At 46.8% G+C, this 15365-nt stretch overlaps 1 protein-coding gene across 3 annotated transcripts in view; it reads left to right on the top strand.

Moving 5' to 3' along the window:
* Nucleotides 1-15365, top strand: part of LOC106561393 (thromboxane-A synthase) — a 131779-nt gene that overhangs the window by 47928 nt on the left and 68486 nt on the right. For all 3 annotated transcript variants that reach the window (XM_014125329.3, XM_014125330.3, XM_082957318.1), the window contains one exon: nucleotides 6076-6172. In XM_014125329.3, coding sequence (XP_013980804.2) covers nucleotides 6076-6172 — 97 coding nt within the window. The remainder of the gene's footprint in view (nucleotides 1-6075; nucleotides 6173-15365) is intronic.

The raw sequence follows: 15365 nt of genomic DNA, 5'->3' as shown, positions 1-15365 counted from the left end.
ACAATGACTGTGCGTGCCCTTACAAAGGCAAAGAAACTACAAGAGAGATTTCAATTATTTTTGCAAACTGAACCATTTTAATGTTGATCGCCATATCTTTCAGCTGTTTTATAAATCTGTCCTACAGTGTCTGGTCCTTTGGTCTGATATGCATGTTTGGAAACATGCGAGTTCAAGACCGAATAGAGCTGCAGCGCTTGATCAAGACTGCGGGAATAGACCAAGAAATGGTATAGACCAAGAATTAGCCAACAGGCTGTACACAAAACTTGTCCTCCAAAAACTAGACAAAATATTACAGGACAGTACACATCCCCTTCACTCAAGTCTCAGTCGTAGCAGCAACCTGACTAGGGGAAGAATACTTCTTCTTCAGAAGAAAATATTACAGGACAGTACACATCCTCTTCACTCAAGTCTCAGTCGTAGCATCAACCTGACTAAGGGAAGAATACTTCTTCAGAAGAAAATATTACAGGACAGTACACATCCCCTTCACTCAAGTCTCAGTCGTAGCAGTAACCTGACTAAGGGAGGAATACTTCTTCAGAAGAAGCTCAGGATGAACAGATATTTTACAGTTTTAGTAATTTAGCAGACACTCTTATCCAGAGCAATTTACAGAAACAATTAGGGTTAAGTGTCTTACTCAAGGGCACATAGAGCACATTGACATTTTCCCCTTGTCGACTCGGTGAAAGGAGTGTGCAGTAAATACGTACTGCACTTACTGTAAATATGTGGCCTATTGCACGTTCATATTCATTTTATTGTGTATTCTGTGTTTTTATGTTTGATGTACTTTGTCTATTTAGGCACATGACCAAACGAATTTCCCCCTGGTGGGATAATGAAGTTGATCTAATCTAGATGTGCTGCTAGATTATCTCTAGGTTGATTACACAGGCCTGCTTATGAACGGCAGATTTTTTTTCTTCTTAATAGCACATCAAAGGGAATAGGCTACTGAGTTTCTGTGGTATTTGAGAAAAATAAATTAAATAGTGGAGGAGTAGAGCAGGGAAAATTGGGTTTGCCATGGCTAGATTTCATGGCTAGACCAGAAAAGAGAAGTTAAGTCAGAATGCGTGGATATATGCCAAAAGGCATTAATACAGCCTTCAGTAAGAGTATTCCACTAGAGTGATATGTGGTTTTTCAAAAAGAAAAGAGAAAGAGGCTCATGGCACATTTATTGAACCACCGTCGTCTCTCAGAACACTCCTCCCTTATCAATTTATCAAAGTTGAAAGCATTCAGTGGTTGTTAGAGAGAAATCTTTCAAAGTTTCTTTATTTTTCATATCAGAAATAATATCAAATACAGTATACATAACATGCTGACTAGACCGGGCATGCGCACATGTTGATTTTGTCCATCCACACCAGACGCGATCAGGACACGCAGGTTGAAATATCAAAACAAACTCTGAACCAACTATATTAATTTGGGGACAGGTCAAAACACACTCAAAATGGATGAAAATTCTACAAAGTGCATTTCAGGTAAAATAACAACTCAATGTTTATATTCCAGGCCATGAATGGCCATTTAGCTAGCTAGCTTGCTGTTGCTAGCTAATTTGTCCTGGGATATTAACATTGAGTTGTTATTTTACCTGAAATGCACTTTGTAGAATTTTCTCTCCTCCGACAATTAATCCACAGATAAAAGGGGAAATCTAATTAGTTTCTAGTAATCTCTTCTTCTTCTGTGGACTTTATATGGAGGTTGGCAACCAACTTTAAGGTGCATTACCACCACCAACTGGACTGGAGTGTGGACCTCAGATCATCTTTCAATCTCCACTTGGGGAAATGCGCCTAAAAACCAATGAGGAGAGGTGGGACTTGCAGCGCATCAAGTGTCAAAAATAGAACCAAGTTCTATTTTAGCGCCTGGCTAGGCAGACTCTTTTTGATGCGCGCTAGCAGTTTGGATGAATTACTGAAAAAAGTATTTGATCCCCTGCTGATTTTGTACGTTTGCCCACTGACAAAGAAATGATCAGTCTATCATTTTAATGGTAGGTTTATTTGAACAGTGAGAGACAGAATAACAACAACAAAATCCAGAAAAACGCATGACAAAAATGTTATAAAATTATTTGCATTTTAATGAGGGAAATAAGTATTTGACCCCCTCTCAATCAGAAAGATTTCTGGCTCCCAGGTGTCTTTTATACAGGTAACGAGCTGAGATAAGGAGCACACTCTTACAGGGAGTGCTCCTAATCTCAGCTTGTTACCTGTATGAAAGACACCTGTCCACAGAAGCAATCAATCAATCAGAATCTAAACTCTCCACCATGGCCAAGACCAAAGAGCTCTCCAAGGCTGTCAGGGACAAGATTGTAGACCTACACAAGGCTGGAATGGGCTACAAGACCATCGCCAAGCAGCTTGGTGAGAAGGTGACAACAGTTGGTGCGATTATTCGCAAATGGAAGAAACACAAAAGAACTGTCAATCTCCCTCGGCCTGGGGCTCCATGCAAGATCTCACCTCGTGGAGTTGCAATGATCATGAGAACGGTGAAGAATCAGCCCAGAACTACACGGGAGGATCTTGTCAATGATCTCAAGGCAGCTGGGACCATAATCACCAAGAAAACAATTGGTAACACACTACGCCGTGAAGGACTGAAATCCTGCAGCGCCCGCAAGGTCCCCCTGCTCAAGAAAGCACATATACATGCCCGTCTGAAGTTTGCCAATGAACATCTGAATGATTCAGAGGACAACTGGGTGAAAGTGTTGTGGTCAGATGAGACCAAAATGGAGCTCTTTGGCATCAAATCAACTCGCCGTGTTTGGAGGAATGCTGCCTATGACCCCAAGAACACCATCCCCATCGTCAAACATGGAGGTGGAAACATTATGCTTTGGGGGTGTTTTTCTGCTAAGGGGACAGGACAACTTCACCGCATCAAAGGGACGATGGACGGGGCCATGTACCATCAAATCTTGGGTGAGAATCTCCTTCCCTCAGCCAGGGCATTGAAAATGGGTCGTGGATGGGTATTCCAGCATGACAATGACCCAAAACACACGGCCAAGGCAACAAAGGAGTGGCTCAAGAAGAAGCACATTAAGGTCCTGGAGTGGCCTAGCCAGTCTCCAGACCTTAATCCCATAGAAAATCTGTGGAGGGAGCTGAAGGTTCGAGTTGCCAAACGTCAGCCTCGAAACCTTAATGACTTGGAGAAGATCTGCAAAGAGGAGTGGGACAAAATCCCTCCTGAGATGTGTGCAAACCTGGTGGCCAACTACAAGAAACGTCTGACCTCTGTGATTGCCAACAAGGGTTTTGCCACCAAGTACTAAGTCATGTTTTGCAGAGGGGTCAAATACTTGTTTCCCTCATTAAAATGCAAATCATTTTATAACATTTTTGACATGCGTTTTTCTGGATTTTTTTGTTGTTATTCTGTCTCTCACTGTTCAAATAAACCTACCATTAAAATTATAGACTGATAATTTCTTTGTCAGTGGGCAAACGTACAAAATCAGCAGGGGTTCAAATACTTTTTTCCCTCACTGTAGTTAGGAGTTAGAATAAAATGTAATAGGATCTCTATAGGTGAAACTACATAACTATACAAACACACAAATGTAATAAGGTTACCTCTGCATTCATGTATTTGTATAGTAACGATGTTGCCACTATAACCACCGGTTGGTGATGAAAGTATACAAAATATCATAACTCTCCTGCGATGATCTGAAGGATCAGGTTACAGTGGGTCCACTCTACAGCGTGCTCTCTCTCATAGAGGGGGAGAGCGGGAAGTCGGCTGTTTTATGACGGTCATAAAATAGGCTGGAAATGGTTCAACTCTGAGACTATCGATCACTACAGAATAATAGTAAATCCTAGACTAGTCTGCAGCTGGAAATTACGTAAGTCTAGTATGAGAATGCCTACAACCGCGGAAGAATCTATTCTTTGCAACGACCATCTGTACGCCTGACATATCCATTACAACAGACACTATCCAGAGCTGCTGAGAAAGCGACAACTACGAAAGACATTGTGACTTCTGGGATAGTTAACCAGAGACTCTCTGATGAAATTACTCTCCAGCAGACAGACCGGTGATTCCAACAGAGACAACAACAACATACGGGTGTAAATATATACATTGCAATTATTTTCGAATGAGCGGCCGTTCACATGCAAAGGATAAGCATTTCAATTAATATAATTATCAACTGTGTGTAGTGAATCCATTTTGTATTTCCCGCTCTTTCGGTCCCCACCCCTTTCCATGGTCTACCAAGCCGTCAAACCGGTTTAGCCTACTAGGGATTTATAAACATTTTCCCGTGGTGCCCCGACTTCCTAGTTAATTTAAGTTTACATGATTAGTTTAATCACATAATAATAATTACACATAGAGAATTGATTTGATAAAATTAGTCTTCATATTTAGATATGACAAAACACACTAACACACAGAGAAGCCTGCTTACGACTAGTTGGTCTGAGTAGCCAGGCCACTGTGGTGATTATGTTACCCATGCAGGTTACGGAATGGAGCTCCTCTGGGCCAGACAACAAAACCATTACCTGTCCAGCGTGACAGGTGCACTCATAAACAGACACATGGAGTGTTAATGACCGACTGTTTTAAAAGGGTGTCAGAATCTCCCTTCTGATACTGCCAGACCTTTACCCCGTATTATTTAAACCCTGCTACACTGGATGAAGGGGTGCACTGGTAAATGTGTAGTTACATTAGCCTTTGGACTGGGGACAAGACTAGGGCAACATCTTCTCTGGATTACCCTCTTTTAGTGTCACCCAGAGACGAGACTTAACAAGATGGAGCTGCTGTGAGAGAGGATCTTCTCCTTTCCTTTTAACCTCAGCTTTATAACACCAGGCATTATCCCTCCTCTCAGCCTTGTGAAGAATCTCCTATAAGTCCTATAAGTCCTATATCTCCTATATACAGTGCATTCGGAAAGTATTCAGACCCGTTCACTTTTTCCATATTTTGTTACATTACAGCCTTATTCTAAAATGTATTAAATTAAATGTTTTCATCATCAATCTACACACAATACCCCATAATGACAAAGTGAAAACAGGTTTGCAAATGTATACTTTTTTTTTTTTTTAAGATTGCTAAGTATTGAGGCATTTGCTCTGAGACTCAAAATTGAGCTCAGATGCATCCTGTTTCATTCAGATGCATCCTGTTTCATTGCAAAACAGTGTGTTTTAATCAATTATTTGGTGGTGTGAATATATTTTCTAATAAGAATTTTAAAAAATGATGTTTCACTATTTTTATTTTTATGAAATTCACTGAGGGTGATGGTCTTCCATTTCCTCCTCTGAGGAGCCTCCACTGATGTGGGGAAGAAACAAGGTGAGATAGGACTGACTGACCGGTTAGTCAGTGTCTCCTGGCTAACATTGCAGTGAACTGAAGCAATTCTGAGAGTAACGACTAGACTTGAACAATAAAGAGTGGTACTGTAGAATACAAACAAATCCTTGACTCATTTAAACCCTGTGTTCTGTCAAGCCCATGGCAGGTAGTGAGGGTTGTGTTAAACTTCCATTGTGAGACTCTTCTTCAGTATAGACTCCTCAACAGGTCACATGTCTAAGTCTAAGGTGTGTGGGTGTGTTTTACGCTGCGACTTTGAGTATATTCCTCCCCAGGCCTCACATCCTCTGTGATGATCACAACGTTTGATTGGCATCCTGTTATTTATTGATGTTTGCCCCGCAGCTGTGTGTGTGTTTGTGTGTGTCTGTATATTTTTGTGTGTCTGTGTATTTTTGTGTGTGTATGCATGCATATACACACGCAAAGTCAGCGGCCATGGGTCAGCGGCAATGTCGGCAACCCACCCGACCCGTCTTGAAACACGGACCAAGGAGTCTAACCCACGCACAAGTCAGAGTATTTTTCTCCAAACACAACCCATGACACAATGAAAGTGCTACACGCTCATCTCACATGTGATACATACCCATCTCACATGTGTGTATGCATGCACACGCGTGTGTCTGGCTTCTCAAGCTGTCCTGTATGATGTCCTGTATGTCTCTCCAGATACTATCTAGGCAGGAGGCCCGTGGTGGTGGTAGCTGACCCTGATATGCTCAGACAGATCATGGTGAAGGACTTCAGCACCTTCCCCAACAGAATGGTAAGTCAATGAGGAAAAGGTGATTTTTTTTTTCTTTGATGATTACCTTATTGATGCATTATGCCAAAGTACTTTTTCTGCTTCTTTTATGTAGCGAATCGAAAGAAAATTATCTGTTTTGAACTGCTTATTTTTAAAGCAGTTTTTGACAAGCTACCTGATGATAATATCGAGATGGGCTATGAAATTTGTACTCGTGTCTGAGCCAGGTCCCTAAATATCATCAAGGTGTCCCATTTTAAAGTAGTCAGAATATGGTCTTCAATTCTGAAACTTACTTCAATGCGAAGCCCTGCAGTGAGGAAGCCCTCTGTAGTCAACAGTGTCCTTCTACTGTGAACCTGTAATACGTTTCCAAACTAAAGGAGACACATTTTTAGGGCACGCTCTGACTATGTTCCACTGCATTGCAGGAAGAAAGATGATGTGTCTCTAAAGTTCAGGCTTAATGATTTTGTACAGCCAATAGCCTTTGTCTTGGAGGCCCTAGAGATAGAAGTGTCTGAGAGCAGAGGGGACCAATGCCATCCCAAGGCAGCAGGGTCACAGCTAATGATAACGTGACACATGTATCAAACAGAGGTCAAAGGTCAGGAGGTTCCAGTTGCTTTCATCATCCACACGCCATATTGGCTTGGAACGTGTCCAAACCAAAAACCATGGATTTCAGGCCATATCCAAGCTGGGTTAAAGACTAGAGCTACCGCTCACAAGGGACAGGACATGGACGCATACAAGAAAGAATGCTACGACCTCAGACAAGGCATCAAGCATGCAAAGGCCAATACAGGAGGAAGGTGGAATCCTATTATACTGGCTCCGACACTTGTTGTATGTGACAAGGCTTGCAGAAGATAATGGATTACAAAGGGAAACCCAGCCATGAGCTGCCTAACGATGCAGAACTCCCAAACGAGCTAAATGCCTTTTATGCTTGCTTCGAGGAATATAACACTGTGCCTTGCGTGAAAGCCTCTGCTTTCCAGATGACTGTGTGATCTCGCTCTCCGTGGCCGATGTGAGCAAAACCTTTAAACAGGTTAACAATCACAAGGCCGCCAGGCCAGACGGAATACCAAGGCGCGTACTCAAAGCATGGAAAGACAAGCTGGCAAGTGTCTTCACAGACATTTTCAATCTCCTTGTGTCAGTCTGTGATCCTAACATGTTTCAAGCTGGCCACCATTGTCCCTGTTCCCAAGAGCTCCACAGTAACCTGCCTAAATGACTATCGCCCTGTAGCACTCACATCTGTAATTATGAAGTGCTTTGAAAGGCTGGTCATGACACACATCAACACCATCATCCCAGACACCCTAAGACCCACACCAATTTGCATACTGCCCCAACATATCCACAATCTCAATTGCACGTCACACTGCCCTCTCTCACCTGGACAAGAGGGGAAATAACAATGTGAGAATGCTGCTCATAGACTACAGCTCAGCGTTCAACACCATAGTCCCCTCCAAGCTCACCACCAAGCTCGGGTTCCTGGGACTGAACCCCTCCCTCTGCAACTGAATCCTGGACTTCCTGACGCGCCGGTCCCAGCTGGTGAGGATAGGCAACAACACCTCCGCCACGCTGACCCTCAACATGGGGGCCCCTCACGGGTGTGTTTATTCCCCTGCTGTACTCCCTGTTCACCCAAACTGCAAGCCACGCATGACTCCAACACTATCATCAAGTTTACTGACGACACGACGGTGGTAGACCTGCTCAGAAATGGTGATGAGACAGGCTGCAGGGAGGAGGTCAGAGACTTAGCAGCGTGGTGCCATGATAACAACCTCTCCTTCAACATCAGTAAGATTAAGGAGCTGATAGTGGACTATAGGAGAAATAAGGGAGCGAACACCCCTGTCCATATTGAGGGGCTGTTGTGGAGCAGGTCACAAACGTCAAGTTCATTGTCTTCCACATCACTAAGGACTTAACATGGTCCACACCCACACAGTCATGAAGAGGGCACGGCAGCACCTCTTCCCCCTCAGGAGGCTGAAAAGATTTGGCATGGGCCATCTGATCCCCAAAAAGTTTTACAGCTCCACCATCGAGAGCATCTTGACGGGCTACATCACCACTTGGTATGGCAAATAAACCGCCCTTGACCGCAAAACACTACAGAGGGTGGTTCAGACAACCTAGTATATCACTGGGGCTGAGCTCCCTGCCATCCAGGACCTCTATATCAGGCGGTGTCAGAGGAAGGCCCGAAAAGATGGCAAAAACTCTAGCCACCCAAGCCATAGACTGTTCACTCTGCTACTGTCCAGCAAATGGTACAGGAGTATCGGATCACAGACCAACAGGATCCGAGACAGCTTCGACCCCCAAGCCATAAGACTGCTAAATAGTCAATTAATGGTACCTGAACTATCTGCACTGTCTCTATCTTGCACTGACCCTACGACACTCACTAGACTATACAGTGCCTTCGGAAAGCATTCAGAACCATTGACTTTTTCCACATTTTGTTATGTTACAGTTTTATTCTAAAATGTATTAAATTCATTTTTTCCCTCATCAATCTACACACAATACCCCATAATGACAAAGTGAAAACAGGTTTTTAGAATCTATTGCAAAAAAAACAGAAATACTGTCACGTCCTGACCAGTAAAGGGGTTATTTGTTATTGTAGTTTGGTCAGGACGTGGCAGGGGGGTGTTTGTTTTATGTGGTTCGGGGTTTGTTGGGATATGTGTTTATGTAGAGGGGTGTTTGTTTAGAGTATTCCGGGGTTTTTGGTTATGTTCTATGTTTTGTATTTCTATGCTGTGTCTATGTTGTGTATTTCTTTGTGTTGGCCTGGTATGGCTCTCAATCAGGAACAGCTGTACATCGTTGTTGCTGATTGGGAGTCATACTTAGGTAACCCTGTTTCACCTGTCCTTTGTGGGACGTTGTTTTTGCACTGCTGTGTGTGTAGCCTGCATTACTGTTCGTTCGTTCGTTCGTTTTCTTGTTTTGTTTTGTCAGTGTTCTAATAAACATTAAAATGAGCACTCAACCCGCTGCGCCTTGGTCCACTATATACGACGACCGTTACAGAACTTCCCACCACCAACGGACCAAGCAGCGGGGTAAGGAGCGTGAAAGGAGTGATTTTGAGTTGTGGACTTGGGAGGAGAGTTTAGCCGGAGGGGGCCCATGGAGGAAGGCTGTAGTGGACCGGGACTGTTATATTGGTACACGGTTGGCATTTGAGCCTGAGAGGCAGCCCCAATAAAAAAAAAATTGGGGGGCACACGGGTAGTTTGGCTGGGCCAGGGTTAAGCCCCAAGCCAACTCCCCGTGTCCAACTCGTCCTGTTCCTGCTCCTGGCTCTAGCCTTGGGGTGCGTGTATCCAGTCTGGTACCTCCACTACCAGCCCCACGCATCAGGCTTTCAGTGCGCAGTCCCCGTCCAGAGCTTCCGACGACAGTACCCAGTCCAGAGCTTCTGGCAATAGTGCCTCATCCAGAGCTTCCGGCAACAGTGCCCCATCCAGAGTGTCCGGCGACAGTGCCCCATTTTACATTTACATTTAAGACATTTAGCAGACGCTCTTATCCAGAGCGACTTACAAATTGGTGCATTCACCTTATGATATCATCCAGAGTGTCCGGCGACAGTGCCCCGTCTAGAGATGGCCCACAGTCCGGAACCGAGAGAGACGGCCCACAGTCCGGGACCGAGTGAGACGGCCTACAGTCCGGGACCGAGTGAGACGGCCTACAGTCCGGAACCGAGTGAGACGGCCTACATTCCGGAACCGAGTGAGACGGCCTACAGTCCGGGACCGAGTGAGACGGCCTACAGTCCGGAACCGGGTGAGACGGCCTACAGTCCAGGACCGAGGGAGACGGCCTACAGTCCGGGACCGAGTGAGACGGCCTACAGTCCGGAACCGAGTGAGAGGGCCTACAGTCCGGGACCGAGTGAGACGGCCTACAGTCCGGGACCGAGTGAGACGGCCTACAGTCCGGGACCGAGTGAGACGGCCTACAGTCCGGGACCGAGTGAGACGGCCTACAATCCGGGACCGAGTGAGACGGCCTACAGTCCGGGACCGAGTGAGACCGCCTACAGTCCGGAACATGAGAGAGACGGCCTGCAGTCCAGAACTGGCGCAGCCAGAGTCGCCCTACAGTCCGGAACCGGCGCAGGCAGAGTCGCCCTACAGTCAGGCGCAGCCAGAGTCGCCCTACAGTCCGGCGCAGCCAGAGTCGCCCTACAGTCCGGTGCAGCCAGAGTCGCCCTACAGTCTGGCGCAGCCAGAGTCGCCCTACAGTCCGGCGCTCCCAGAGTCACCCTACAGTCCGGCGCAGCCAGAGTCGCCCTACAGTCCGGCACTCCCAGAGTCGCACCAAGGTCCGGCGCTCCCAGAGTCGCCCTACAGTCCGGAGCTCCCAGAGTCGCACTACAGTCCGGAGCTCCCAGAGTCGCCCTTCTGCCCGAGGTCTACAGCGAAGCGCTTCAGCCCGAGGTCTACAGCGACCCGCTTCAGCCCGAGGTATTCAGCGGGGGTGGACAGGTTAGGTGGGGGACTAAGGCCAGAGCCTGACCCACCTCCACAGTAGGCGGATTGGGGAGGGGGGTGTAGCACTGGAACCGTCGGTGACGGTAGCCACCCTCCCTTCCCTCCCTTTAGTTTGGGGGGATTATTTTTGTGTTTATTTTTTGTGTGAGGTGCATCCGGGGTCTGCACCTTTGGGGGGGTACTGTCACGTCCTGACCAGTAAAGGGGTTATTTGTTATTGTAGTTTGGTCAGGACGTGGCAGGGGTGTGTTTGTTTTATGTGGTTCAACCCGCTGCGCCTTGGTCCACTATATACGATGACCGTTACAAATACCTTAATTACATAAGTATTCAGACCATTTACTATGAGCCCCTAAATTAAGCTCAGGTGCATCCTGTTTCCATTTATCATCCTTGAGATGTCACCCTTCTAGAACTTGATTGGAGTCCACCTGTGGTAAATTCAATTGATTGGACATGATTTGAAAAGGCACACACCTGTCTATATAAGGTCCCACAGTTGACAGAGCATGTCAAAGCAAAAACCAAGTCATGAGGTCGAAGGAATTGTCCGTAGAGCTCTGAGACAGTATTATGTTGAGGCACAGATCTGGAGTACCAAAACATTTCTGCAGCATGGAAGGTCCCCAAGTACACAGTGAACTCCATCATTCTTAAATGGAAGAAGTTTGGAACCACCAAAACTCTTCCTGGAGCTGGCCGGTCGGCCAAACTGAGCATTCGGGGGAGAAGGGCCTTGATCAGGGAGGTGACCAAGAACCTGATGGTCACTCTGACATAGCTTTAGAGTTCCTCTGTGGAGATGGGAGAACCATCCAGAAGGACAACCATCTCTGCAGCACTCCACCAATCAGGCCTTTATGGTAGAGGGGCAAGACGGAAGGCACTCCTCAGTAAAAGACAGCCTGCTTGGAGACACCTAAAGGACTCTCATGTCACGGTTGTCGTCGGGAAAGGAGGACCAACATGCAGCAGGTATGTGGTTGCTCATCTTTAACTTTTATTAGACTCAAAATGAACACCAAAATAACAAAACGAACTCACGATCAACGAACAGTCTTCTCAGGCTCACACACGCTAGACAAGAAACAATCTCCCACAAAACCTACACCAAACAATTACCCATATATAGGACTCTCAATCAGAGGCAACGAGGAAGCACCTGCCTCCAATTGAGAGTCCCAAACCCCCATTAACCTAACATAGAAATACACTCACTAGACTAAACATAGAAATACATAAACCTAGAACATAAACCAAAACCCGGAAATAATAAATCAAACGCCCTTCTACAAAAACACCACCCTGTAGGCAGACTCATTAATTAAACAGTTAATCACTTTAAGTTCTGAATTGTCAGGCTTACTCAGTTCAGGGTTGCTGCTAGACTCCCTTGGTTTCGGGTCATCGGCAGACTCTGGGCAGACAGGCCACTCTGACTGATCCGGGCAGACGGGCCACTCTGGCATCTCCGGGCAGACGGGCCACTCTGGCTGATCCTGGCCTACGGGCCACTCTGGCTGATCCGGGCAGACGGGCCACTGGCTGATCCGGGCAGACGGGCCACTCTGGCTGATCCTGGCAGACGGACCACTCTGGCTGATCCTGGCAGACGGGCCACTCTGGCTGATCCGGGCAGACGGGCCACTCTGGCATCTCCGGGCAGATGGGCCACTCTGGCATCTCCGGGCAGACGGGCCACTCTGGCATCTCCGGGCAGACGGGCCACTCTGGCAGCTCCTGCCTGACGGGCAGCTCTGGCGGCTCCTGACTGACGGGCAGCTCTGGCGGCTCCTGACTGACGGGCAGCTCTGGCGGCTCCTGACTGACGGGCAGCTCTGGCGACTCCTGACTGACGGGCAGCTCTGGCGACTCCTGACTGACGGGCAGCTCTGGCGACTCCTGACTGACGGGCAGCTCTGGCGACTCCTGACTGACGGGCAGCTCTGGCGACTCCTGACTGACGGGCAGCTCTGGCGACTCCTGACTGAGCTGACGCACTGGAAGCCTGGTGCGTGGTGCTGGTACTGGGGTTATCAGCCTGGGAACACGCACCTCCAGGCTAGTGCAGGGAGCAGGAACAGGACGAGTCGGACTGGGCTGACGCACTTGAAGCCTGGTGCGTGGTGCTGATACTGGACGTGCCAGACTGGGAACACGCACCTCCAGGCTAGTGCGGGGAGCGGGAACAGGACGAGTCGGACTGGGCTGACGCACTTCCGGGTCCGCACGAGAGACAGGAACTGGAAACCCAGGGCTATGGAGGTGCACAGGCAGTCTTGATCTTACCTCCTGCACAACCTGTCCTGACTGGATGGAACTAGTAGCCCTGTACGAGCGGGGTGCTAGTACAGGGCGAACTGGGCTGTGCAGGGGCCTGATGGTTGCCGTGCGTAGAGCGGGAGTAGGGTGGCCTGGTCCTAGGAGGCGTACCGGCGACCAGACGCGCTGCGCAGGCATCCTCCTACCAGGCTGGATGCCCACTCTAGCACGGCATCCGCGAGGGGCTGGAATAACTCGCACCGGACTGTGCGTGCGTATGGGCGAGATTGTGCGCACTTCAGAAAAACACGGCGCCCTCCACTCCATACGTTCCTCCATATAAACACGGGTAGCTGGCTTATGGCTCACCCTTGGCCCAGCCAAACTACCTGTGTGCCCCCCCAACATTTTTTATTGGGGGTGCCTCTCGTGCTTCAACGCCAGTCGTGTTCCTCGGTAACGTTCCCGGTCCTTACCCCATTTTCTCCATGGGCCCTCTCCGGCCATAATCTGTTCCCATGTCCATATTTCTCGTTGGTCCAACTCAAATTCCCACTGCTCCTTACCCTCTCTAGGCTAGGCGGGACGAATTCGTCCCACCTACGTAACAGCCACGGCTATCCTGTGGCGCGATTTTCAAAACCTTAAAAATCCTATTACTTCAATTTCTCAAACATATGACTATTTTACAGCCATTTAAAGATAAGACTCTCGTTAATCTAACCACACTGTCCGATTTCAAAAAGGCTTTACAACGAAAGCAAAACATTAGATTATGTCAGCAGAGTACCAAGCCAGAAATAATCAGACACCCATTTTTCAAGCCAGCATATAATGTCACCAAAACCCAGAAGACAGCTAAATGCAGCACTCACCTTTGATGATCTTCATCAGATGACAACCCTAGGACATTATGTTATACAATACATGCATGTTTTGTTCAATCAAGTTCATATTTATATCAAAAACCAGCTTTTTACATTAGCATGTGACGTTCAGAACTAGCATACCCCCCGCAAACTTCCGGGGAATTCGCTAACATTTTACTAAATTACTCACGATAAACGTTCACAAAAAGCATAACAATTATTTTAAGAATTATAGATACAGACCTCCTCTATGCACTCGATATGTCCGATTTTAAAATAGCTTTTTGGTGAAAGCACATTTTGCAATATTCTAAGTACATAGCCCAGGCATCACGGGCTCGCTATTTAGACACCCGGCAAGTTTAGCACTCACCATAATCATATTTACTATTATAAAAATTTCATTACCTTTTGTTGTCTTCGTCAGAATACACACCCAGGACAGCTACTTCAATAACAAATGTTGGTTTGGTCCAAAATAATCCATCGTTATATCCGAATAGCGGCGTTTTGTTCGTGCGTTCCAGACACTATCCGAAATAGTAAAGAAGTGTCACGCGCTTGGCGCAATTCGTGACAATAAAATTCTAAGTATTCCATTACCGTACTTCGAAGCATGTCAATCGCTGTTTAAAATCAATTTTTACGACATTTTTCTCGTAGAAAAGCGATAATATTCCGACAGGGAATCTCCTTTTCGGCAAACAGAGGAAAAAATCCCAAAGGCGGGGGCGGTCGGGGTCACGCGCATAAGCTAGTGTCTCTTGATGGGCCACTTGAGAAAGGCGATAATGTGTTTCAGCCTGGGGCTGGAATGACGACATTCTGTTTTTTCCCGGGCTCTGAGCGCCTATGGACGACGTGGGAAGTGTCACGTTAGAGCAGAGATCCTTAGTAAATGATAGAGATGGAAAAGAAGTTCAACAAATGGTCAGACAGGCCACTTCCTGTAAAGGAATCTCTCAGGTTTTGACCTGCCATTTGAGTTCTGTTATACTCACAGACACCATTCAAACAGTTTTAGAAAATTTAGGGTGTTTTCTATCCATATGTAATAAGTATATGCATATTCTAGTTACTGAGTAGGAGTGGTAACCAGATTAAATCGGGTATGTTTTTTATCCAGCCGTGTCAATGCTGCCCCCTAGCCCTAACAGGTTACAATCCATCTGTTGCTCCTTCCTCTGCTGCTTGGTCCTTTTGTGGTGGGAGATTCTGTCACGGTTGTCGTCGGGAAAGGAGGACCAACATGCAGCAGGTATGTGGTTGCTCATCTTTAACTTTTATTAGACTCAAAATGAACACCAAAATAACAAAACGAACTCACGATCAACGAACAGTCTTCTCAGGCTCACACACGCTAGACAAGAAACAATCTCCCACAAAACCTACACCAAACAATTACCCATATATAGGACTCTCAATCAGAGGCAACGAGGAAGCACCTGCCTCCAATTGAGAGTCCCAAACCCCCATTATAGTACTCTGACCGGCCACTATCCAAACGCGCTAATGTTTTTCAGCCAGGGCCTG

Source organism: Salmo salar, chromosome 10 (assembly GCF_965601325.2).
Source record: "Salmo salar chromosome 10, fSalSal1, whole genome shotgun sequence".
In the NCBI taxonomy this organism is placed as follows: Eukaryota; Metazoa; Chordata; class Actinopteri; order Salmoniformes; family Salmonidae; genus Salmo; species Salmo salar.
Note: the sequence above shows the minus strand (reverse complement) of the source record. Positions and strands in the feature narration are given on the sequence as shown.